The sequence below is a fragment of the Oncorhynchus mykiss genome, chromosome 9, assembly GCF_057628025.1.
Source record: "Oncorhynchus mykiss isolate SJ-2025 chromosome 9, ASM5762802v1, whole genome shotgun sequence".
In the NCBI taxonomy this organism is placed as follows: Eukaryota; Metazoa; Chordata; class Actinopteri; order Salmoniformes; family Salmonidae; genus Oncorhynchus; species Oncorhynchus mykiss.
In genome coordinates this window covers 24,185,917-24,213,396 of record NC_143030.1, presented here as the reverse complement: position 1 = coordinate 24,213,396, position 27,480 = coordinate 24,185,917, and the positions used below count along the sequence as shown (strand labels likewise).

At 45.7% G+C, this 27,480-nt stretch overlaps 1 protein-coding gene across 8 annotated transcripts in view; it reads left to right on the top strand.

The window, feature by feature from the left end:
- LOC110531730 (adhesion G protein-coupled receptor L3) overlaps positions 1-27,480 on the top strand; it is a 336,356-nt gene that overhangs the window by 167,864 nt on the left and 141,012 nt on the right. For all 8 annotated transcript variants that reach the window (XM_021615086.3, XM_090183775.1, XM_021615085.3 and 5 more), the window contains exons 5-6: positions 1,797-1,906; positions 18,478-19,278. In XM_021615086.3, coding sequence (XP_021470761.3) covers positions 1,797-1,906; positions 18,478-19,278 — 911 coding nt within the window. The remainder of the gene's footprint in view (positions 1-1,796; positions 1,907-18,477; positions 19,279-27,480) is intronic.

The following is a 27,480-nucleotide window of genomic DNA, read 5'->3' as shown; positions in this document are numbered from 1 at the left end:
TGCCAGGCACTTGTTGGCTGATTTTCCTTCACTCTGCAGTTCAACTCATCCCAAACCATCTCAATTGGGTTGTGGTAGGGTGATTGTGGAGGCCAGGTAATCTGATGCAGCACTCCATCACTCTCCTTCTTGGTCAAATAGCCCTTACACAGCCTGGAGGTGTGTTGGGTCATTGTCCTGTTGAAAAACAAATGATAGTCTCACTAAGCGCAAAACAAATTGGATGGCCTATCACTGCAGAATGCTGTGGTAGCCAAGCTTGTTAAGTGTGCCTTGAATTCTAAATAAATCACTGATTTAGTTAACGCTAATGAACTGATCCTCATGGATTTTGCGACTGCAGTTCTTAAAATTTTCCAGATTGACTGATCTTCATGTCTTAAAGTAATGGACTGTCGTTTTTCTTTGCTTATTTGAATTGTTCTTGACATAATAAGGACTTGGTACTTTAACAAAAAGGGCTCTCTTCTGTATACCTACCAGCCGTATAAAATATAAAATGTATTTTGATTTGTTTAACACTTTTTTGGTTACTACATGATTCCGTATGTTTTATTTCATAGTCTTGATGTCTTCACTATTATTCTACAATGTTGAAAAAAAATAAAATAAAGAAAAACCCTTCAATGAGTAGGTGTGTCCAAACTTTTGGTACTGTATGTATACAAAAAATATATATGGGGGATGCAGACAATTTCATTGACGGAAGCCACAATCTATCTGCACTATTAAAGCTGATCTGTCCCCTCAAAAAATATATTAAGAAGATAGAAAGAAGAGAAAAAGTAAATGTGCCAATTTGGTTGTATGATTTTATGGATTTTTACATGAAGCTGAGGTTCACGTGCCGGGGGCATGTGACCACCAACTCCTCTAGTGGTGACATTGACCTTTGCCTCCTGTTGGTCTACTGATGTGCACAGATGATTTATTCAGATCAATCGATACACTCGTTTAAGCATGTGATAGTTAATGTCGTGCAGTAAGTGTGGTGGGATCGAGCTTTGATTGATGACTGCCTAAAGTAAAATGGCAGACTTAAGACACTGCCAGCCAAGTAATTGTGTTAATAATGAAAGCCGAGGTGAAAGCTCTTTCGCGTCTGAGCCGATTTTGCACTCGGCCGACTGTGTCCTCTCCCAATCCGTCATGCCCTGAATATGAGTCTGCACGCGGTCTAAATTCATATCACGGCAGAGAAAATGAGTGCATCCCAAATGGCACCCTATTTACTACATAATGCACGACTTCTGACCAGGTCTCAAAGGGCTCTGGTCAAAAGCAGTGCACTATAAAGGAAATAAGGTGTCGTTTAGGACACAGACATTGTTTTAGCCCGAGTCCAACCTTCTTCTTCTCGCCAAATGGATGATTTTACCGTTGGCGGCTTGGCAGTCAATGTTCACTGAACCCGCAATGCATCAATTCCTCAGTCTGAGCAGCAAAATGAAATGGGAATTCATTCTAGTTCATTAGCCACTCGCTAAATGTTTATCATAGCAACATCAGCGTTTTATTGTGGTACCTCTGGATATTGACTGTAATGGTTCTATTATCAGTATATCTGAATTCACAAACACACCCATGTAACGGTCCAACACATGGTTAAAACGTTCATTTTGATGTCCTGGATAGTTGGTCCTTGCATCCATAGCTGTCTATAAAGTGTTACATTTCTCTATCGCCATCCCTTATCTGGTGACCAAAAACACTTTCAGAATGACTGATTTGTTGTTGTTTGAATCCCAGATTGCCCCTTTTAACCTTTTAAGCTGACCTTTTTCCTTCCTTTTCAGATGTAATAATCGGACCCAGTGTGCTGTAGTGGCTGGACTAGATGTATTTCCTGACCCTTGCCCCGGAACCTATAAGTACCTTGAGGTCCAGTACGAATGTGTACCCTACAGTACGTATTTCTTCATTCTCTTGTGTTCTTCTAAACAGTTCATGGATACTTTCAAAATTGCACTCTATTTCCTATATAGTGCACTACCTACTGTATGTGGCTCTGGTCAGTAGTGCACTATAAAGAGAATAGGGTGCCATTTGGGATGAAGCCCATGACATAGTGCATGATACATGTTGTATTGTAATGCTCTTCTTCGTCTTGCTTAATTCCATGTAACAGCAATGCCACTTCACTCTGTCACATACAAAAATGTATGATTGTGTCCTTAACATGTCTTTATGTTGAAGTTAATGTGGTCCCTTTTAAGTAAGCTGCTACAGTATATAGGAAGGTACGGTAGCAACTCTGGCACTGGAAAATGTCACTAACTGACTCTGGTACCTCTCAATGTATGCAAACGTGGAAAATGAATGTTACGCAGGACAATATGGTTACCTTCATTCAAAACCAAGGTACTTTGTCTCATATGTCTGTTTGAATGTCAGATCTATTTCTCTTCTATCCAACTCATCATTTAAAATGTTCACGTATGAATAACAGTGTCAATGATATTCTAGCACCGGCCATGTTGGGCTTATAATAAATATCTGTTAGTGGATTTCTGATGTTGACGGTATTGATTGCTTTGGGGGTTTGATGTTAAAGTGAGACGTTGGATTCAAGGTAGATTCAGATTTAATGTAGAATTAGTCTTCAATGTATTACCAAAGAGCTATCATCCATAAGGAAATCAGTATTGACATTTTGATGTTGATGTCATTCATCTTCCACAAATTCTTGACAGCGTTTTCAGAAAACTGACAAGACTGACTGATTTCTGTCAGTAGAGGTCATTGTAAATATAAAACCACAAAGCTAGCCCTAATTGATGATGAAACAAAACCAGATGCTCTGGAATTGGTTAATCAATTTGCTCACACACCTAAACGAAAATATTGCATCATCAACCGATTATTTTCTGAGTGTTCACCTTCTGCTCTAACTATTCACGCTTCTGTTAGAGCTATTACCAACTGTCAAGTTAGAGCATTAGCATCAAAGGCAGTTTAGCTTGATTCAAAATGCAGTTGTGTTCGCTTAGATTCTAGCCAGTCCATTTTTCACGCACACTTCCTTTAAGAGATGAGAGACCTAGGCCTGAACCTTCAAAACCTAAAAAACAGCATGCCTTTCAGCCACGGTGGCATCATAGCATGGCCTAAGAACCCCAAAGGTATCCATGACTGAATTGGAAATGGAAATTGTTTGAGGTTTGAATAGAATACTCAGCGTGCAGACGGGAGTAAACAGACGAACAGGAAGAGAGGATGAGGTCACAGGAAGTGCACAGACATTATCGTGTGACGTCCCACATTGTTATTCGCTGAACCTCGAAAAGAGAAAGTCGTTTACTGTGGAACCGAAGGTGTCTAACCAAATGGGATTTATTAACTACTGTAATTTGGAATGAACTTGAAGTGACGTTTAAAGTCAATTATATTTGCTTCCATCCAGCTTGTTGCCTTTGAAGAATGGATTGCTGCTTGCTTGGCATCAAATGAAACAAATGTCACACATCAGATCTTATCATTTCATTTTGAGGTGCTTTAATCTATATTTGCTATATTAACAAATCGTTCTCATCTTATTGAGAATATGCACCATATTTGACATATTTAGCTTGGTTCATTGAGCCAAATAACCATACCTGGTTGTTTCCACCGCTGTCTTATTGACAACTCATATTAAGCGCGTAGTATTTTTTCTTTATCCTCTCTCTCTCTTTCTACCCCCCCCTCCCCCCCATCACTCTCTTTCACCCTCTCTCTCTGCCTATATCTATATCCCTCAATCTCTCTCTCTTCCTGTGCAGGACGTTTTCATCAGTATTCCGGTGCTGAAAGCAGGCACTGTCAGTATAAGTTACAGCTCCTCTCTCCATCTTCCATCAGCAGAGGAGAATGGCTCCATCAGACCCACACCTGTAATAATAGGGAATGATACGCTGCAGAGAGCTTCACGCTGATGCGATATGATATTGATTTTATTAATTGGTGATTCGATTCGAGCCATGAATCGTAATGGAAATGCAATGGCGGATATTCTGGGAGCCAGCCACACCAGTGTTTTCCTATGATGTGGGGCAATGCAGACCAAGCTCTTACTCAGCCTGTCATTTTGGAATAATCACTAGCTTCCTTTTTCTATTTGGTCCAATACAATACAACAAGAACGCAGCAGCATTGAGGCAACCATGCTGCCCCTGAGCCTATGTGTGTCATGGATCCATCCTTGTGGGTAAATTAGTATAAAAAAAAGCCATCTTTGCGTTCGTGTCAGCATGGACTGGTGTTTGTCCAATGTACTCCTAGTGTTTAGACGTGCTCTGCCATACACTCTGAGGATTACCACGGCTACCCTTTGGAATGAGTGATGCACCCGTTGTGAGGATGACATAAGCAAGACAGGGATCAGATGGCCGATATGTCAACGTCTCTCGCCGGGTCCGCCTTCAAACCTTGACTCTCTTCCTTCATCCCTGAAATAATCACTGATGTAACGTGGATGGATTGTTCAGTGAAAGCTTGTCACTGCATTGCTTCCACCAATCTCATCATGTCAAATCGGTGGTTACCTCGAAGGAAGTTAGGAATGAAGGATGCATTTTAAGAGGATTCCTACAAATTGATTCAGAAAGATGCCTGTCTCGTCCGTCCCCGTCCCCTCAACCTGGCTCTGTAACGCACTCCTTTCAACGGCCAGGTTCCGACCTCAGAGGTTGTATTTCTTTAGAGGTCAACACTGTTTCACAGTACCCTCTGCCCCCACTCTTTCCCAGCTTTAATGAATCACCCATTACTCATAACAGAGAGCTCCCGAGACCCCTGCAGGGTCATGAAAGAAAACACATCCCCGGGTGAAATGGCCTATGTCCCTTGTGGAATGTTTCACCAACCACCACCAGTGTTTCGTCCTGGCATGGCCTCTCCCAACCTCTACCTCCCTTTCCTCTCTCTTTCCCTATTATGACTAATTACATCTCTAATTGTGTGCTGTTACCATGGCGAATGTACTGACCTTGATTTTGGAAAATAAATCCTGACACGAGAACAGTGTAATTATAGCACTCACTTTAAGGAAGTTTTTTGTTTCTGCTCCAAAATGCAAAATGGATACATCTGTGAGAGCGAGCCGGAGAGAGAGGGAGAATGTCCATAGCTAAACAATCTCCAGAGCTTCCCTGTTCTTCCACAGTAATAAAGACAATGTACAACCCCCACAATGCCAGCCCCCAAAACAGCCTGTGTGTGCTAGCTAAGCCAAGATGTGTAATTCAAGGCTTGATTCATCTCAAATAAGGATATCCGCAGCTATATGTCTAAGGCCTGGCACACCCGGTCAGGCTGAAATGACATTTTTGCTTCTACTTAGCAATTTTTTTGTTTCATGGTATTTCGTCCAACAATATTAGGATTAAAAAAACTAAAAAGCAAGACTCCACACATACAGTGCCTTGCGAAAGTATTCGGCCCCCTTGAACTTTGCGACCTTTTGCCACATTTCAGGCTTCAAACATAAAGATATAAAACTGTATTTTTTGTGAAGAATCAACAACAAGTGGGACACAATCATGAAGTGGAACGACATTTATTGGATATTTCAAACTTTTTTAACAAATCAAAAACTGAAAAATTGGGTGTGCAAAATTATTCAGCCCCCTTAAGTTAATACTTTGTAGCGCCACCTTTTGCTGCGATTACAGCTGTAAGTCGCTTGGGGTATGTCTCTATCAGTTTTGCACATCGAGAGACTGAAATTTTTTCCCATTCCTCCTTGCAAAACAGCTCGAGCTCAGTGAGGTTGGATGGAGAGCATTTGTGAACAGCAGTTTTCAGTTCTTTCCACAGATTCTCGATTGGATTCAGGTCTGGACTTTGACTTGGCCATTCTAACACCTGGATATGTTTATTTTTGAACCATTCCATTGTAGATTTTGCTTTATGTTTTGGATCATTGTCTTGTTGGAAGACAAATCTCCGTCCCAGTCTCAGGTCTTTTGCAGACTCCATCAGGTTTTCTTCCAGAATGTTCCTGTATTTGGCTCCATCTATCTTCCCATCAATTTTAACCATCTTCCCTGTCCCTGCTGAAGAAAAGCAGGCCCAAACCATGATGCTGCCACCACCATGTTTGACAGTGGGGATGGTGTGTTCAGCTGTGTTGCTTTTACGCCAAACATAACGTTTTGCATTGTTGCCAAAAAGTTCAATTTTGGTTTCATCTGACCAGAGCACCTTCTTCCAAATGTTTAGTGTGTCTCCCAGGTGGCTTGTGACAAACTTTAAACGACACTTTTTATGGATATCTTTAAGAAATGGCTTTCTTCTTGCCACTATTCCATAAAGGCCAGATTTGTGCAATATACGACTGATTGTTGTCCTATGGACAGCGTCTCCCACCTCAGCAGTAGATCTCTGCAGTTCATCCAGAGTGATCATGGGCCTCTTGGCTGCATCTCTGATCAGTCTTCTCCTTGTATGAGCTGAAAGTTTAGATGGACGGCCAGGTCTTGGTAGATTTTCAGTGGTCTGATACTCCTTCCATTTCAATATTATCGCTTGCACAGTGCTCCTTGGGATGTTTAAAGCTTGGGAAATCTTTTTGTATCCAAATCCGGCTTTAAACTTCTTCACAACAGTATCTCGGACCTGCCTGGTGTGTTCCTTGTTCTTCATGATGCTCTCTGCGCTTTTAACGGACCTCTGAGACTATCACAGTGCAGGTGCATTTATACGGAGACTTGATTACACACAGGTGGATTGTATTTATCATCATTAGTCATTTAGGTCAACATTGGATCATTCAGAGATCCTCACTGAACTTCTGGAGAGAGTTTGCTGCACTGAAAGTAAAGGGGCTGAATAATTTTGCACGCCCAATTTTTCAGTTTTTGATTTGTTAAAAAAGTTTGAAATATCCAATAAATGTCGTTCCACTTCATGATTGTGTCCCACTTGTTGTTGATTCCTCACAAAAAATACAGTTTTATATCTTTATGTTTGAAGACTGAAATGTGGCAAAAGGTCGCAAAGTTCAAGGGGGCCGAATACTTTCGCAAGGCACTGTACATTTCCCATTTGCATATTTTAATACAATATCTCTGAAAAAAGTTATATTTGCATCTACATTCATCTGGCAAAAGTTGATTGTGATGTGATTAAGGGAAAAGAAGGATCTTTTTAAGGTGTGGTGCCTGGCCTTAATTTGCTTATAATTCATTCCGCATGGACAAGCAATCAGTCGTTAATAAGCAGCAACAGGTTCGGCGGCCTAATCGAATCAAGCGTCGGATTCTTTTGGCACAACGCTCAGCACCTGCCGCAGTCATCGCCCATCGGTCGGCATTGACCAAAGCTGGAAGGCAGATGAAAACTGTGAAATCAATGCGGCCTCGGCGCGTGGGTGTCTTTTTACAATTCCGCCCCTGCTCAATGTTGTCATTATGGGCACCGCCACAGTCGCGCCTTTAGTAAACAGCACCTGTGTGACTGTTTGGCTGACAAGACGCTTTGTCATACTCCATTGTGCTTGCTGAGGTTGATTCAAATTGGATTTGTTATTGTTATGAAAATGTATGATATATGAATTAAAAATTAGCGAGGATATAAGTTTGAATCTAGATGCTTAAGAGGAAAATACTTTGTCTGTGCCGGTGTGGCCGTTTGTCATTCACACAGTCACTAATAGCATCAACATCTAGCCTATGATGCTGCTAGAATTGGATTGCTGTATTTATCTGTATCACATCAAAGATGATCACGCCGATTGTATACATATAACTGGCTCAGTCAGTCAGCCATTAGCCATTAGTTGTGTTTTTTGTGCATTCACACACCAGGTACAAATTCGCCACTCACTCTTTCTCTCGTCCTACTTGATTGACCTAATGTGCTCGTCTATCCTACTCACTGACGGAGAGTCTCCCCTCACCTGAATGACTAGGTCTATGTCTCCTCATGTGTGAAGGGAGATTGCAGTGCTGTCACATCGTTTAGTGACAGCTGATCACCCTGTAACTGGGAAAGGCTTATGATGATGGCTTCTGATCTCACACAGTGTGTGTGCAAATGTGAGAGGGAAGACAAATCCATGACCTGTATCTCGAATATCACAGTCGTTTGGTTTTAACACTGATCTGGAAACTGATTGTATGTCCATGGTTTTAACTGGTAGGCCCCCACATCCACAGTCATTGGTTTTAACACTGATCTGGAAACTGATTGTATGTCCATAGTTTTAACTGGTAGGCCCCCACATCCACAGCCATTGGTTTTAACACTGATCTGGAAACTGATTGTATGTCCATGGTTTTAACTGGTAGGCCCCCACATCCACAGTCATTGGTTTTAACACTGATCTGGAAACTGATTGTATGTCCATGGTTTTAACTGGTAGGCCCCCACATCCACAGCCATTGGTTTTAACACTGATCTGGAAACTGATTGTATGTCCATGGTTTTAACTGGTAGGCCCCCACATCCACAGTCATTGGTTTTAACACTGATCTGGAAACTGATTGTATGTCCATGGTTTTAACTGGTAGGCCCCCACATCCACAGTCATTGGTTTTAACACTGATCTGGAAACTGATTGTATGTCCATGGTTTTAACTGGTAGGCCCTCACATCCACAGTCATATTGTGTTTTGTCACGGATTGATTAAAGGCAACATTCACTCTATTTCAACATCAAATTCATTATCTCCAGCGCTATGTAAAGACGCAGGGTTTCTAGGTTTTGTCTGCAAAAAAATAGATATGTTTTCCCGATCTAGAGACACTGATGACATCTGGTGTGGGCCAGGTGATTTTAACCAACTGTGAGCAGGCAAAGGCTACTTACTACACTGAACAAAAATATAAACGCAACATGCAAAAATGTCAATGATTTTACTGAGCTACAGTTCAGAGAAGGAAATCAGATAATTGAAATACATTCATTAGGCCCTAATCTATGGATTTCACATGACTGGGAATAGAGATATGCATCTGTTGGTCACAGATACCTTAAAAAAAGGTAGGGGTGTGGATCAGAAAACCAGTCAGTGTCTGGTGTGACCACCATTTGCCATCTCCTTCGTGTAGAGTTGAATAGGATGTTGATTGTGGCCTACGCAAGCAATGTTGTCCCACTCCTCTTTAATGGCTGTGTGAAGTTGCTGGATATTGGCGGGAACTGGAACACTTTCAGCTTCCAGGAATTGTGTACAGATCCTTGCGCCATGGGGCTGTGCGTTATCATGCTGAAACATGATGTGATTAGCGGCGGATGAATGGCACGACAATGGGCCTCAGGATCTCATCAAGGTATCTCTGTGCATTCAAATTGCCATTGATAAAATGCAATTGTGTTTGTTGTCCGTAGCTTATACCTGCCCATACCATAACCCCACTGACAGAATGTGGCACTCTGTTCACAACGTTGACATCAGCAAACCAAACGCCCACATGACGCCAGAAACGCTGTCTGACATCTGCCCAGTACAGTTGAAGCCACGATTAATCTGTGAAGCGCACACTTCTCCAGTCGGTTACTTCATTGGGAAAATGACCCACAGTTTCATCAGCTGTCCGGATGGCTGGTCTCAGATGATCCCGCAGGCGAAGAAGCCAGATATGGAGGTCCTGGGCTGGCGTGGTTACATGTGGTCTGCGGTTGTGAGGCTGGTTGTATCTACTGCAGAATTTTGTAAAACAACTTTGGAGGTGGCTTATGGTAGAGAACATTCAATTCTCTGGATACATTTCTGCAGTCAGCATGCCAATTGCATGCACCCACAAAACTTGTTATGTGGCATTGTTATGTGCAAAAACGGTGCATTTTAGAGCAGCCTTTTATTGCCCCAGCACAAGGTGCACCTGTTTAATGATCATACTTTTTAATCACCTTCTTTATGCCACGCCTGTCAGGTGGATGGATTATCTTGGCAAAGGATAAATGCTCACTAACAGGGATGTAAACAAATTTGAGAAAAATATTATGTTTGTGCGTAGGGGGCATTTCTGGGATCTTTAATTTCAGCTCATGGAACATGGGACCAACGCTTTACATGTTGGGTTTTATATTTTTGTTCAGTGTAAGAGGAATACATAATAATACATTGGTCAATGGACCTACTTCTTACTTCCAGAAGAATACAGAGTGAAGCTAGATTATCATAGGAGATACATGGAGAGGCAACACACTTCTGGAAATAGACATTAATGCTTGTATTTTCCTGCATTTTTCCAGTAGAGTGGGTCAGTAATTGCCCAGGAAGGGTGCGATTACCAATGTGGATGAATGTCGGCGTGAATGCTTTCCCCCCCGTAATAGCCATGTGGGCCTGGTGTAATCTATCAGGTTCTCGTTCTGGGTGTTCTCTTTTTGTCCTTCATGCGCACACACAAACACAAACACAAAAAGCCGATCCAGGCATTAACACACACACAAACACTTTTTGAAACGGGTTCTAAGTTCAGAGAAAAGAGAAACCAAAGCACAAGGGCGGCTCGGTGCCATGGCTATCACTCTAATTGGAGATTGGCCTCTTTAGAGTCTCTCTTTGTGATATTGCCCTGCTAATCAAAGTTCCGACATTGTGACTCATGTAATGAAGCACCCTCTTTCTTCTGTGGTCTTTCACCAAACCCTCTTTACCACCAGACTAAAAGCTTTCTCCTTATGTCATCTCTGCATGCTTTCTCTTGCTGCCCTTTCTGAAATATCAAGGTCTCTGGAATCAAGGCATCTTTAGGAAGTGCAATTAAGTTACTTCTGCTCCAATTCCGGTTCATGTTCCTGAAAATGTATTTCATGTTTTTTTTCTTCTCTTGCTTGTGTTTTCCCCTGTATCGGTCTGTCGGCTGCCTCTCCCCGGTGCATGACTGATTGACCGTGCGCCAAGTCCTTGCACCTTTCTCACACGCAAACGCGCACACACACACACACACACACACACACACACACACACACACACACACACACACACACACACACACACACACATACTGAACATATACATACACACACACACACTGGCGGGTTCCTGCATCGTCAAGGTTATGAAAGAGCACAGCTACCACTCCCAGGGTGGGAGAGCGACCGAGGGGGAAAGGAGAGAAAGAGGATAGGAGTGTCGGCGGGAGGGAGCGAGAAAAATGGAGGACAGAGGAGGAGAGAAGCGGGGGAGAATACGAGAGGGACAGGGGGCATGGAGAAAGAGGGAAGGAAAAGGAATAGACTGAGCAAGAGGTTAAGAGAGAGGGATGAAGGATGGATGGATGGATGGAGGGAGAGAGAAAAAAATAGGGCAAAATTGTACCCGTGACCTCCCACATGCTATTGAAAGCATCTAATTTCTGTCATTAATTAAGAAATGGAATAGTCACCGTGCCCTCCCTCCTAGGTTCAGAGCACAGGAAGAGGAGGAGGGGAGGAGAGGAAAGGGGGCGAAATATAACCAAAATGGCCTCCGTTCAACCATGAATCTCTATTAGCTTCTAATGATACCATTCAGCCACCTCACCGCCATTGGGAAGCGTTAATTATTGAAATGCACACCTATACAGCTGTCATTTACGTGGGCAGGGCTAGCGAGGCTTAGTGTCAGTCAGGCCTTTTAGTATTTGCAGATAGCTGTATGCCTTGAATAAGGAATTGGCGTTCTTTAGACATTTAAGTATGGTGATGTGAATTTTGAGGTCCAATAGGCTCCTATTCTGATCTTGTGTTCACTAATTGGTCTTTGGACCAATCAGATCAGCTCGGAAAAAGACCTGATGTGAAAAGATCTGTGATTGGTAAAAATATCAGAATTGTGCTGCCTGTATGAACGCAGCCATATGTACATGTGTAAGGGTCGACGCTGGTAGAGACAAGAAGCAGGTACAGAGAGTGAACATTTAATGGCGACGGACATGGGACAGTACAGCGTCTGGACGTGAACACATAACATTAATGCAGACACAGGGAACAAACAGGACAGCCCTCGACCGCCAGAGAGGGAGAGCGGAGGCAGGCGTGACAACATGTATGTCAAATATGTAGATATGGTGTGACACAGCGCTTGATATGTGACACAAGTAGTTGAATTAAGACTGTTTTGAAGTTGGGAGGTTTGAGAGGTAGATTATATTCATACGTGTCACATATGATGTTTGAAACACCATATCTTCACAAACGGAAGAGTTCAGGAGAAGTTTATTTAGGTTGTCCATACTGCTGAAATTCAGCTAAATGCCTAGATGTGAACATGTATAAAAAGCAACGTATTCTGTTTGAAAATATCAACGTCAGTTTCCTCATATGGATGGATAGGATGACCATGCAGCTTATTTGATTTGATAGGGTAGCTTAGCCGGTTAGATCCATTGCGTGGTGAAATGCTATTGGCTGCCAACACTTGGAAGTGCGGTTAGAGGCGTGTCCAAACCTGTTGAATAGTACACATCAAAGTCGGTGAGTGGTGATGACCAAACAAAAGATAAATTAACCCTAATTGCCGTCATCATCATCACAGCCATCGACAAAATGTTTATTCTGTATATTTACAGGAATAGCAAGTAGGTATCTATTTCTTGGATAATTTTATACGACCTATGCATCAGCAGATGGCAGGAAAGATATTGCTGTTTCTGCCCTTGGCCAAATATGAAAATAGACATTGACTATATCTACTCTAGTACAGCAGAGACTCTGTTTGGCCTGGAAGCCATTTTACATTCACTTCACTGTGCCGGAAGGTCATACGGCCCGTGGACCTTCTTCCCCTAGTATACCAACAGGTTGTGTAGACCATATCCACGACCGTCTCTTGGCTAAACGTTGTTCAAGTGGCATTTCTCTCTGATACTCTCTTTGAACTGTCCAAATGCATTTCAACCCGTGAAATGTGAGTAGTTTGATTTGGAGAGGATATATTCATAACCATTCTGCTTTGAGAAGATTGCTTGGCTGAGCCAGTATACACTTAGTACACTCAGACAGGCAGACTTCTAATGACTCTGTGACAACCATGACCAAAATCGTATTAAGGTCACAATGGGGAAAAGGCGCATTTCATATGAATCAATTATCTTGTTTCTCCATCCTTTTTCCTTTAATCTTAGTGCCACTGAACTAACCTATCCTGGGTACGTCGCTAGCAGCCCGGCCACGCCTTTTCTAGATAAATAATTGCAAACAGCCAGAGTGATTTTACCTTGGGGACGTACACGGAAGATGACAGGGAACATGCGGAACGTGTAACCACGGAAGTGGCGGCGTCTTGTGACAAGGACACCGGGCGCGTCCCACGGCTACTTGCTCGTCCATCTCTTCGCAATCCCGCCATCTCTTAAAAGAGCTAATGGTTTTTGCTACAGATCATTACCCTCCCTCACAACCGCTAGCGATCACTCAATCAAATACAGTAACACCCTTCAGTACTGTTGTGTGGGAGCCAATGATCTGGTAATAGATTAGACGAGTTCAGTGTGAGAGGTTTTGTGTTTACCTAGATTCAGTTTGTGACCTGTGGCGTGAGATAACGCATGTGTTTGAGGCTACATTGCAGTCGGACTGCACAGAATCACCGATCTAGAAATGCCCTCGCATCACAAACAACAAATCATTTTCGATGGAGATTCTCCATTGAGCATGGTTTTTAGTCGACGACTAGATAGAATCTGTGTCCGGAAACAGACGCTCAACAATCAAGATTAGTCTGCGCCTCGCCTTGATCAAACTAATGCCCTGAAACGTGCGGTGTTGTTGGTGTGCTGTTTGCATCCATTGACCGCTTCAGGCTGTTGTTATCATTGATATACTGTATCTGAAATATGGCTGAATTGATCATTCCTAACACTTCCTGAAGATCAATCCCAAACAACAAAAAGGCATCAGAATATCTATGCTGAGCGGCCATATCAGCCGTGCGTGGTCAGACACACAGTATGTCTTTTGAAAATGGAATTAAATATTCTCTCAATCTCCCCCCTCCCTTCGCTCATCTCTTCGTCATCATCTTCTTCGTCTCCTTATTTCTTCCTTTATGCCTCACTTTTCTTTTTCTGTGGTTCTCTTTCCTTCTCGCTCTCTCCCATTTCCTCTCCCTCTCCCTGTGCCTCCCTCTCTCCCATTTCCTCTCCCTCTCCCTGTGCCTCCCTCTCTCCCATTTCCTCTCCCTCTCTCTGTGCCTCCCTCTCTCTTCCTCTCCGTTTTGAGGAGTTACTGCATAAGCCCTGGGGTTAATCCGGTTTTATTAGATCCAGGATTAGAGGAGGGGAGCAGTCGCATGGGGGCAGATGCATGTCCTGCCGTTAACCCCACCAGGGAACCAGACTCTTGTAGACTAGAACCTTATGGAGTATGGTGAAGTTGCCTCTAGACGCTGGTATTGGGTCAGTTTGGTAGTTTCCCCACTAATAGTTAATGTTTGGATTGGGGGGAAAGCTGATCCTGGACCTAGGGGAAACTTCAAAACTGGAGTAGGACCTTATAGGCAGAGACAACAAGGATTTACAGCCAAGACATGTCCAGACAATCATGTCATTTTTAAGTACAGCAATTGCTGCAATCACTTTGCTATATACAGTATTGATATTACATTTAGACTTGTTTGCCATTCTTAGATCAGTCATCAAGCCCTTTCAGACCAGCATCCACAGGCATCAACAACAGGACATGTCCACACAATCATGGATTCCAATTGCTTGCAATCAGTTTGCGATAGAGTATTACCGAAGAATAAGGGTCTGCGGCAAGGCGAGTAGCAGTAGGTGGCTGATGTGTGACAATGCCAATACTGAATCAAGTTCAAAATTCAAACCATACAATAATATTACACTTGGTCTCGCTCGACAGTCTTTGACACGCATGGCTGGCTAACAAGGCTACATGACACTTGGCTTTAAAGTCCTGCCACTCTTCACCAGAAGACCTTAAATAAGCGATGAGGTTGAGTGGCAACATAAATCTGTACGTAATACAAGTTAATGGCACAGAAACGTCAGTCGGTCTGACTGCCTTCCCTAGCATAGATGGGTACAGGTTTGCACATGCGCTTCTTCCATGTCGTTATGATTGATTGACCAATTACTCTTGTGATGGTTGTCGACATCTTTGCACGTACCAGGGGAATTTGCCATGTGAACAAAATGATTGAATTTTGTGTCTCTTTCCTGATATCACTAGAATGGAGATGGCCATATGCTAATTGTTATAGCCTTTATCAACCCACAGGTGATAAATCACCAATTATCAATTTCAAAATAGAAGATGTGCTGCTGTGGAGTTTCTGTCTTCCGATCTGCACGTGGCGCTCTTGTTTCCCCCTCGTGTGACTCCTGAAGGAGTCTGTACAGTGCGCAACCAGATGTTCCACTGTTTTTAATGAACACATCTGGAGTTGACTTCTGATCAAGTTAATTACCGTTCTCTCTCGCTCTCCCCCTATCTTGGAGTTGTCGTCACTTCAAAGCCGCATTCACACGATTCACATGTCTAAAGATATGATTTAATCTCTCTCTTCCCCCACAGGCTGTGTGTGACAAGCGACACGTTTCCTTCCCAACGCTTTGCGATGGAATGTTTTGTTTCAACTACTCCACCACGAAGCAGCCTCATCATCCACAGTGCTAATGTTCCAATGTGTTTTGACCTGCTGAAGTAAACTTGACTCTTTTGCCAGTTATCGCATCATTAATCTATTCTGTATCTCTCTCTTCTTTTCTCTCCTTCTCATGCCTAAAATAGAAGTGGAACAAAAAGGTAACTAATTGCCCACTCCTTTATTTTCGAGACTTCATTGGGGTTCATGCTTTGCTTGGTGATGGGGGTTGCCATAGCCATAGCAGTTATTCTCTTACGTCATCTGCTCTTTATTGACCTTCCACTGTCTGCTAATTCAATGTGTGCCCTAGTAGTAGGACATGTCGGTAAGACGCCATAAGACATTAGTAGGAGGTCATTACATGCCTTTTGAAAAGTCTTACTAAGCATTAAAACCGAATCACAATGCGTTTTAAGTGCAGCCTTTCAGCATGTTTTGCATGGAAACCAAACTCATTGTCATGATCATCGGATTCATGGGAGAGGGACATACAATAACGACTGTGTTCCACATCGAGTGACATCATGGGTCATGTAAATAGCAGTCCCGTTTTTGACAATGTACAAAGTGCTAGTGTCAATCTAGACCCAAACACTGCCAACCAAAAAAAACGTTAGAATACAGAACCTATGACGAAACTCTTAAGACGTTCACGCGAGGCAAAGGTTATTTCAACAGTACAGACACACATTTTTTTAGTGTTTTAGATTTTGGGGAAATAGCAAATGTCGTGTCAAGTGTTTCAACAGTAGCACTGCTTTTAGATGGTCGAAGTGATGTAAATGTTTGTCACCATTCACCTGAAAATAAAAACTACGTTGAACATCGGCGGTTCGTATATAGTCAGAGGCATAGCTATCTGTCATCTGACTGCAGTAATACACGCCGTATCTTTCTTCCACTATATGCATCTATCCAGAACATTTTCTTTCCCAGGTAATTGAAAGTTATTCTGTTCATGTTTGCCAGCAGCATCATTTTAAAGGCGAGAGGCGTGGACACCAATCAATAGCCTCGCTCAATAAACTGTCAGCATTCCAGATTATATATAGGCCTAACATGATGATGTTATAACCTTCAGGGACTCCCAGTCGATATGGCAGAATGCACAAAGACACCCACATGTTCAGATATTATTGGAATACTACCGTGCATGATAAGATAGCCTACTACTGCACCTGGGCCCAGTGTTGTTCTAGCAGTTGTTTTGGTCCTGGCCCCTGAGACAGTCATGTTTTAAAGCTAAGGGTGCACTCATATAACCTTAACCCATAGATCAAATATCAACTCTCCAAAGCGCAGGCTGCGTCCCAGATGAACCCTCTACCCTATATAGTGCTTTACATTTTGACCTATAGTCCTTGGTTAAAAGCAGTGCACTAAATAGGGAACAAAGTGCCATTTAGGATGCAGACCCAGTTTCCTTTCAGTAAAGGACTACCTACCGGGCATGCTAGGTTCTGAAAGCCTTATTAATCCGTAGAGAACCCCTTAGCATTTTGGTTGTGTGTTAGTTTAGATGTGTGCAATAGGAGGCATCACGGTATGTTATTCACATGCAGGTAGACATGTTTAATCTTAAGAGATGACAGGGGAGTCAGGCTTGTTGTTTTTCTTCTCTGAACACACTGCTTTTTACCTCTGCCTGAGTTCCCAGGAGCACCTGTCATCGGGGGTGTCAGGCCGCTCACCTGTCATAAATTAAGAAGCTTTCGCCCACTTTCCATTTGTTGCTATTGCTCATGTGCTGCACCCTGAAACATAACGAACTTGGGTGGAAATGTTAGGTCGTCTTAATTCTTTGTTGCTTTCGTCTAGCGCTTGACAATAGCACTGCTCTTAGCATCTCATGCTATGGTCAAATAAAAATAAAACAATTAAGTGTAGACCGACAGTATTTCAAACCTTCCTTCCTTCAATCCTAATTTATTATTGAGTTATCTGTACATTTAACAGATTCTGTGCTAATGTTACTTTTTTAAACGGTACATGAGTCTGTTTAAGGGAGCGTAAGTGAATATACATCATTACAAAAAGATTACTTTTCAAGACGCAGTCGATGATCCCGTTTTAGATACTTATGTATGTATGTTGTTGTCTCTCGGTCCAAATAAATGACGTGCTCCATATGTTAAATTCGTATGAGTAGGACTTCAATTCAAATGTAATCTTTTTATCACGACGGCTAACTTGAAACTGACTCAGTCGGCGGTCAAAGTGTAATCCATCTGGAAACAGAATCACCTTCGGCAAGGGATGCACGCTATCGACTCATATGCTGCATTACTTCATACGATCTCAGTACAAACCAGCTAGGGTATAATTAATTTAGAATGCAGGGGCATTGTAAATCATGATGCCACAGACTGAAGACATCTCAATAATGGACAAATATTCTCATGTAGTAATATAGATAGTCATTATTGTGTTCCTGGGCCCCAAATGCCAATAATTATACTTGAGCTATTTATCATAATCTTTTAATGTGTTTGCATTAGACATTCCCTATTAGATGTTATTTATTATCCAAAGATCCAGTAGCACTGAGGAGTTGGCATGGGTGAAAGAAGTGTATGGAATGTATTGATGTTTGTATTACACTGATCATGTCACTGATTACATGCCTATTGTAAATATGTGGATAGCTAGCCGAGTGTGGGTACGCGTACGTGCATGCTCTGAAATCATAATACTCTCATACCTCGTTCATTGTATATTTAAGCAACATTGACAACTATTTTTCCTGTCGTATTTGTTGTATAGCCTACATAAATTAACTATTAAAGAACTAATGCATTGTAAACGTTATCCTCATCAGGTAAAAGCAGTGACTTCCTTTTACACTAGCCTTCTTTTGTCCTTTCTCCTTCTAGTTGTCGTAGTCCAACAATGAAGTCTAATTCATGCCAAAGTAACTCTCTGCGTTTTGTCTGTCTCCTCCATTTTGGCTCCTCAGTATTCCTGTGCCCTGGCTTGCTGCGAGGGGTGTACCAGAGCGAACACCTCTTTGAGTCGGACCACCAATCTGGTGCCTGGTGTAAAGACCCCCTCCAGGCCTCCGACAAGATCTACTACATGCCCTGGACGCCATACCGCACGGACACGCTGACCGAGTACTCCTCCAAAGAGGACTTCATCGCCGGGCGACCCACGACCACGTACAAGCTGCCGCACCGCGTCGATGGCACGGGCTTCGTAGTGTACGATGGCGCTCTGTTCTTCAACAAGGAGCGCACGCGCAACATCGTCAAGTTCGACCTGCGCACACGCATCAAGAGTGGCGAGGCCATCATTGGCAGCGCCAACTACCACGACACCTCGCCATACCGCTGGGGCGGCAAGTCGGACATCGACCTCGCCGTGGACGAGAACGGCCTGTGGGTCATCTACGCCACGGAGCAGAATAACGGGCGCATCGTCATCAGCCAACTGAACCCATATACTCTCCGCGTAGAAGGAACCTGGGATACCGCCTACGACAAGCGCTCGGCATCCAACGCCTTCATGATCTGCGGTATTCTATACGTGGTGAAGTCGGTCTACGAAGACGACGACAACGAGGCGACAGGGAACAAGATCGACTATATCTACAACACAGAGCTGAGTAAAGATGGCTTCCTGGACATCCCCTTCCCCAACTCATACCAGTATATCGCCGCCGTGGATTACAACCCACGGGACAACCTGCTGTACGTGTGGAACAATTACCACGTGGTCAAGTACTCACTGGACTTTGGCGCCTTGGACAGTAAACCGGGTAGGACAGATTTTATTCTCTTTTCCATCTGTTCTGTTTCCTGCCTGTCACTAGCTTGTTGGTAATTCAGTTATTTCAACTAACGGTCTACTAATCATAGCTCTATAACCTTAACCCAACCCTAACCTTAACCCAACCCTAAACGTAACCCTAACCTTGACCGTGATTCTAGCGTAACCTTAGCAAACACTTACTTCTCAACAGATAGTTGTAAATGCTCTACAGATGGTCATACTGTCTGGACTATCCCCCCCAAAAAATGTAACCTGTTATGGGTATAAATGGTAGACGTTACGAGCGTTGGCAGTCGTTTTGATAGCAGGAGAAGTCAAGAGGAGGTTGTTGACGAGGAGAAAGTGTGTGGATAGATGTATCCTTTGCTTTTAGTCCGTGAAACACTGTTCAAGATTTATTCATTTGATCACATTTCAGTGTTGCAATATGTCTTAACATTTGGCATAATTTTCACATTATGGCCTATGAGCCCACCAATTTAGTGTCAAGCAATCTAGGAACAAGTTTCAAGTTTTTTTTATTAGTCCTATGTACAGGATACACACCGTTCAACGAAATGCCAACCTGCAAGTAACTTGAAAGTTTTTCCTGGATTGTTTGACACTGTAATTGGCGGGGTCTTTTAATTGGAGAGTAAAGAGCAGAGTAAATAAGGAGGAAGTATATGCATCGTTTTACGTTGTATTTTAGCACCATCGAGAGTGTGTGGGTTGGTGATAATTAGCTATGGAGTATGATGCCTCAATGTGTCATCTTACTTTTTAATTAAACCCCTCAAATGAGAGAGAAACCAAGTAGACAGCCTCACACCAGCTGTGGGGAAAATGTAATAATTGCAGTAATGTTGTTTTACCAGACATTTCAACTATTTTCGGGTCAGTGGAAGAAAAAAAAGGGTTTGTGTTTCAAAATCAAATAACAAAAAAAATAGTTTGCTTTCACGTGATTGGGTTATTTTTTTCTCAAGGGGATCGTATTTCAGGGCAGTTGTTATCCCTAGTTTCTGCTCTATGTTAGATATTACATTATTTTCTATGTAATTCTATGACAAGAGTTGTGAATAGCATTAAGAGTTATTTGCCTTTTTAGTCTGCTCTTAGTCGGTGTCAGTACGGTGCCAGTCATCTTTGTAAAGACAGAGATTTATTTAAAAAATATATATATATATATTTCACCTTTAATTATCCAGGTAGGCCACTTGAGAACAAGTTCTCATTTACAACTGCGAGCTGGCCATGTGACTGCTCTGATTAAACTTGCCGTAACTCTTTTTTTTAACGAAAGTTACATTTATTCCCTACGATATTCATTCTTTAAAAGTAGTAATTATAATTTTGGCACGCTAAGATAATTATTTGGGCCGGGACATCAACAGCCTAATTTAAAATGTCACAAGTGAAAATTTCAGCTTTTACCTGCTGTTTTTCAATTAAGTTTTTTCTCTGAATCTCAGCTGAAATGCATATCCATGAGGCCTCCAGTCTATAACATCGAAGCCGGGTGCTATTCTCAGAGGTGAAATATCAAAATAGTTCTCAGAGTTCTGTTATGTGATTGCACTAATGCCTGACCCTAGAGTATTCACTTCCCACAAGCATAGGGGCTACACGTAATTGATTCCCTGTTGTCGCTTACGCAAAAACTAAACTTGTAAGGTGCTTATTAAATGAAGGTGTATCAAACAATGCTTTTACATGCATTTGGGAGGCATACTGCAGAAAATTATCTAGCGACGCTCTGCCAACTTTCGCTGTCTCGCTCTCTCTCACTTGCTCTCTCTCTCTCTCTCTCTCTCTCTCTCTCTCTCTCTCTCTCTCTCTCTCTCTCTCTCTCTCTCTCTCTCTCTCTCTCTCTCTCTCTCTCTCTCTCTCTCTCTCTCTCTCTCTCTCTCTCTCTCTCTCTCTCTCTCTCTCTCTCTCTCTCTCTCTCTCTCTCTCTCTCTCTCTCTCTCTCTCTCTCTCTCTCTCTCTCTCTCTCTCTCTCTCTCTCTCTCTCTCTCTCTCTCTCTCTCTCTCTCTCTCTCTCTCTCTCTCTCTCTCTCTCTCTCTCTCTCTCTCTCTCTCTCTCTCTCTCTCTCTCTCTCTCTCTCTCTCTCTCTCTCTCTCTCTCTCTCTCTCTCTCTCTCTCTCTCTCTCTCTCTCAAAATTTAATTCAAGGGCTTTATTGGCATGGGAAACATATGTTAACATTGCCAAATGTTAACATTGCTAAATATGGGTTCTACTTACAATGGTGTTTGTTCTTCACTGGTTGCCCTTTTCTTGTGGCAACAGGTCACAAATCATGCTGCTGTGATCTCTCTCTCGCTCTCTCTGCCCTCTCTCTCTTGCTCTGACTCTCTCTTACTCTCTCTCTCTCTCTTGCTCTGACTCTCTCTCTCTCGCTCTGACTGTCTCTCTCTCTCACTCTGACTGTCGCTCTCTCTCTCGCTCTGACTGTCGCTCTCTCTCTCGCTCTGACTGTCGCTCTCTCTCTCGCTCTGACTATCGCTCTCTCTCTCGCTCTGATTGTCGCTCTGACTGTCGCTCTGACTGTCGCGCTCTCTGTCGCTCTCTCTGTCGCTCTCTGTCGCTCTCTCTGTCGCTCTCTCTCTCTCTCGCTCTGTCGCTCTCTCTCTGTCGCTCTCTCTCTCTCGCTCTGTCGCTCTCTCTCTCTCGCTCTGTCGCTCTCTCTCTCTCTCGCTCTGTTGCTCTCTCTCTCTCGCTCTGTCGCTCTCTCTCTCTTGCTCTGTCGCTCTCTCTCTTGCTCTCTCTTGCTCTGTCGCGCTCTCTCTCTCTTGCTCTGTCGCTCTCTCTCTCTCTTGCTCTGTCGCTCTCTCTCTCTTGCTCTGTCGCTCTCTCTCTTGCTCTGTCGCTCTCGCTCTGTCGCTCTCTCTCTCTTGCTCTGTCGCTCTGACTCTCTCGCTCTGTCGCTCCCTCTCTCTTGCTCTGTCGCTCTCTCTCTCTTGCTCTGTCGCTCTCTCTCTTGCTCTGTCGCTCTCTCTCTCTTGCTCTGTCGCTCTCTCTTTCTTGCTCTGTCGCTCTCTCTCTCTTGCTCTGTCGCTCTCTCTCTTGCTCTCTCTTGCTCTGTCGCTCTCTCTCTTGCTCTGACTCTCTTGCTCTGTCGCTCTCTCTCTTGCTCTGACTCTCTTGCTCTGTCGCTCTCTCTCTTGCTCTGTCGCTCTCTTGCTCTCTCTTGCTCTGTCGCTCTCTCTCGCTCTCTTGCTCTCCAGCTCTGGGTCGCAAAGTCTGGCTCGCTCAGTCTGGCTCGCTCGCTCGCAAAGTCTGGTTCGCTCGCTCTGTCTGGCCCGCTCGCTCGCTCTGTCTGGCCCGCTCGCTCGCTCTGTCTGGCCCGCTCGCTCGCTCTGTCTGGCCCGCTCGCTCGCTCGGTCTGGCCCACTCGCTCGCTCTGTCTGGCCCACTCGCTCGCTCTGTCTGGCCCGCTCGCTCTGTCTGGCCCGCTCTGTCTGGCCCGCTCTGTCTGGCCCGCTCGCTCTGTCTGAATCTCTCGCTCTGTCTGACTCGCTCGCTCTGGCTGGCTGGCTGGCTCTGGCTGTCTGGGTCTCCCGCTCTGTCAGTCTGGCTCGCCCGCTCTGTCTGTCTGGCTAGCTCTGTCCGTCTCAACCGCTCTGGCTGGCTCGCTCGCTCGCTCTGGCTGGCTGGCTCGCTCTGGCTGGCTCACTCGCTCTCTGTCTGTCTGGCTCGATCTGTCTGTCTGTCTGTCTGGCTCGATCTGTCTGTCTGGCTCACTCTGTCTGTCTGGCTCGGTTGGTCTGTCTGGCTCGCTCACTCGCGCTGGCTGGCTGAATGGCTGGCTCGCTCTGTCTGGCTGGCTGGCTGGCTCGCTCTGCCTGTCTGGGTCGCCCACCTGCACTGTTTGGCTCGCTCTGGCTGGCTGGGTCGCCCACCTGCTCTGTCTGGCTCGCTCTGGCTGGCTGGCTCGCTCATTCTGTCTGTCTGGGTCACCCTCTCTTTCTGGCTCGCTCGCTCTGTTTGGGTCACCCGCTCTGTTTGTCTGTCTGGCTCATTCGTTCCGTCTGTCTGTCTTGTTCGCTCTGTCTGTCTGTCTTGTTCGCTCTGTCTGTCTGGCTTGCTCTCTCTCTGTCTGGCTTGCTCGCTCTGTCTGTCTGTCTCTGTCTGTCTGGCTCGCTCTGTCTGTCTGGCTCGCTCTGTCTGGGTCACCCGGTATGTCTGTCTGGCTCGCTCGCTCTGTCTGGGTCACCCGGTCTGTCTGGCTTGCTCGCTCTGTCTGGCTTGCTCGTACTGTCTGTCACGCCCTGTCTGTCACGCTCTCTCGCGCACTGTCTGCTGTCGCGCTCTGTCTGCTGTCGCGCTGCGTCTGCTGTCGCACTGCGTCTGCTGTCGCGCTGCGTCTGCTGTCGCGCTGCGCCTGCTGTCGCGCTCTCTCGTGCTGTGTCTGCTGTCGCGCTCTGTCTGTCTGGCTCGCTCTATCTGGGTCACCCGGTTTGTCTGTCTGGCTCGCTCTGTCTGTCTGGCTCGCTCGCTCTGTCTGGCTCGCTCGCTCTGTCTGGCTCGCTCGCTCTGTCTGGCTCGCTCACTCTGTCTGGCTCGCTCGCTCTGTCTGGCTCGCTCGCTCTGTCTGGCTCGCTCGCTCTGTCTGGCTCGCTCGCTCTGTCTGGCTCGCTCGCTCGCCCTGTCTGGCTCGCTCGCCCTGTCTGTCGCGCCCTGTCTGTCGCGCCCTGTCTGTCGCGCCCTGTCTGTCGCGCCCTGTCTGTCGTCGCGCCCTGTCTGTCGTCGCGCCCTGTCTGCCGTCGCGCCCTGTCTGCCGTCGCGCCCTGTCTGCCGTCGCGCCCTGTCTGCCGTCGCGCCCTGTCTGCCGTCGCGCCCTGTCTGCCGTCGCGCCGTGTCTGCCGTCGCGCCGTGTCTGCCGTCGCGCTCTCTCGCACTGTGTCTGCCGTGTCGCTCTGTCTGCCGTGTCGCTCTGTCTGCCGTGTCGCTCTGTCTGCCGTGTCGCTCTGTCTGCCGTCGCGCTCTGTCTGCCGTCGCGCTCTGTCTGCCGTCGCGCTCTGTCTGCCGTCTCGCTCTCTCGCGCTCTGTCTGCTGTCGCACTCTGTCTGCTGTCTCGCTCTCGCGCTCTGTCTGCTGTCGCGCTCTGTCTGCTGTCTCGCTCTCTCGCGCTCTGTCTGCTGTCGCGCTCTGTCTGCTGTCGCGCTCTGTCTGCTGTCGCGCTCTGTCTGCTGTCTCGCCCTGTCTGCCGTCGCGCCCTGTCTGCCGTCGCGCCCTGTCTGCCGTCGCGCCTTGTCTGCCGTCGCGCTCTCTCGCTCTGTCTGCTGTCGCGCTCTGTCTGCTGTCGCGCTCTGTCTGCTGTCGCGCTCTGTCTGCTGTCGCGCTCTGTCTGCTGTCTCGCGCTGTGTCTGCTATCTCGCTCTCTCGCTCGGTCTGCTGTCTCGCTCTGTCTGCTGTCTCGCTCTGTCTGCTGTCTCGCTCTGTCTGCTGTCGCGCTCTCTCGCGCTCTGTCTGCTGTCGCGCTCTGTCTGCTGTCTCGCTCTCTCGCGCTCTGTCTGCTGTCGCGCTCTGTCTGCTGTCGCGCTCTGTCTGCTGTCGCGCTCTGTCTGCTGTCGCGCTCTGTCTGCTGTCGCGCTCTGTCTGCTGTCGCGCGCTGTGTCTCGCTCTCTCGCGCTCTGTCTGCTGTCGCGCTCTGTCTGCTGTCGCGCTCTGTCTGTTGTCGCGCTCTGTCTGCTTTCGCGCTCTGTCTGCTGTCTCGCTCTGTCTGCTGTCTCGCTCTCTCTATTGGCATGGGAAACATGTTTACATTGCCAAAGCAAGTGAAATAAATAATAAAAGTGAAATAAACAACAACAAAAAATAACAGTAAACGTTACACTCCAAAAGAATAAAGACATTTCAAATGTCATATTATGTCTATAAACAGTGTTGTAAGGTTAAAGTACGAAAGGGAAAATAAATTAACATAAATATAGGTTATATTTCAATGTTCTTCACTGGTTGCCATTTTCTTGTGGCAACAGGTCACACATCTTGCTGCTGTGATGGCACACTGTGGTATTTCACCCAGTAGACATGGGAGTTTATCAACATTGGATTTGTTTTTCTAATTGTGGGTCTGTGTAATCTGAGGGAAATATGTGTCTCTAATAATTGTGGGTCAGTCACAGTAGTCAGGTATTCTGCCACTGTGTACTCTCTGTTTAGGGCCAAATAGCATTCTAGTTTGCTCAGTAAATCTCTCTTTGTTTTCTCATGATTTGGCTGGGTCTAATTGTGTTGCTGTCCTGGAGCTCTGTGGGGTCTGTTTGTGTTTGTGAACAGAGCCCCAGGACCAGCTTGCTTAGGGGACTCTTCTCCAGGTTCATCTTTTTGTAGGTGATGGCTTTGTTATGGAAGGTTTGGGAATCACTTCCTTTTAGGTGGTTGTATAATTTAACGTCTCTTTTCTGGATTTTGATAATTAGCAGGTATCGGACTAATTCTGCTCCTCGTGCATTATTTGGTGTTTTACATTGTCGAGGGAGGATATTTCTGCATGCAGTCTCTCAATTTGGTGTTTGTCCCATTTTGTGAATTCTTGGTTGGTGAGCGGACCCCAGACCTCACAACCATAAAGGGCAATGGGTTCTATAACTGATTCAATCATTTTTAGCCAGATCCTAATTGGTATGTAGAATTTGATGATGTTTCTGTCTCGCAAGGTCCACCATGAGAGTTTTCCTGTGTCAACCCTTCTCAATGGCAAGGCTGTGCTCACTGAGCCTGTACTTTGTCATGTTTTTTTTTTAAGGTTTTGATCAGTAATCATGGTCAAGTAGTCACGGTGTACTGTCGATTTAGGGCCAGATAGCACTGTGTTTTGCTTTGTGCTTGTGCCTTTTTCCCCAATAGGTAATGTAGTTTTGTTTTGACTGTGTTGTAATTTGGTTTATTCTGATTGATTGGATGTTCTGTTCCTGAGGCTTCAGTGTGTTAGTAGAACAGGTTTGTGAAGTCAGCCCCAGTTTCTCTCTGTCTCGCTCTGTCTCTCGCTCTGTCTCTCGCTCTGTCTCTCGCTCTGTCTCTCGCTCTGTCTCTCGCTCTGTCTCTCGCTCTGCCTCTCGCTCTGCCTCTCGCTCTGTCTCTCGCTCTGTCTCTCGCTCTGTCTCTCGCTCTGTCTCTCGCTCTGTCTCTCGCTCTGTCTCTCGCTGTCTCTCTCTGTCTCGCTGTCTCTCTCTGTCTCGCTGTCTCTCTCTGTCTCGCTGTCTCTCTCTGTCTCGCTGTCTCTCTCTGTCTCGCTGTCTCTCTCTGTCTCGCTGTCTCTCTGTCTCGCTGTCTCTCTCTATCTCTCTCGCTCTCTCTCTATCTCTCTCTCTCGCTCTCTCTCTATCTCTCTCTCTCGCTCTCTCTCTATCTCTGTCTCTCGCTCTCTCTCTCTGTCTCTCGCTCTCTCTCTCTGTCTCTCGCTCTCTCTCTCTGTCTCTCGCTCTCTCTGTCTCGCTCTCTCTGTCTCTCGCTCTCTCTGTCTCTCGCTCTCTCTGTCTCTCGCTCTCTCTCTCTCGCTCTCTCTCTCTCGCTCTCTCTCTCTCGCTCTCTCTGTCTCTCGCTCTCTCTGTCTCTCGCTCTCTCTGTCTCTCGCTCTCTCTGTCTCTCTCTGTCTGTCGCTCGCTCGCTCTCTCTGTCGCTCGCTCGCTCGCTCTCTCTGTCGCTCGCTCGCTCTCTCTGTCTCTCTGTCTCTCGCTCGCTCACTCGCTCTCTGTCTCTCGCTCGCTCTCTCTGTCTCTCGCTCGCTCTCTCTGTCTCTCGCTCGCTCTCTCTGTCTCTCGCTCTCTCTGTCTCGCTCGCTCTCTCTGTCTCTCGCTCGCTCTCTCTGTCTCTCGCTCGCTCTCTCTGTCTCGCTCGCTCGCTCTCTCTCTGTCTGTCGCTCGCTCGCTCGCTCTCTCTCTCTGTCTGTCGCTCGCTCGCTCGCTCTGTCTCTCGCTCGCTCGCTCTCTCTCGCTCGCGCTCTGTCGCTCGCGCTCTGTCGCTCGCGCTCTGTCGCTCGCTCGCTCTCTCTGTCTCGCGCTCGCTCTCTCTGTCTCGCGCTCGCTCTCTCTGTCTCGCGCTCGCTCTCTCTGTCTCTCGCTCGCTCTCTCTGTCTCTCGCTCGCTCTCTCTGTCTCTCGCTCGCTCTCTCTGTCTCTCGCTCGCTCTCTCTGTCTCTCGCTCGCTCTCTCTGTCTCTCGCTCGCTCTCTCTGTCTCTCGCTCGCTCTCTCTCGCT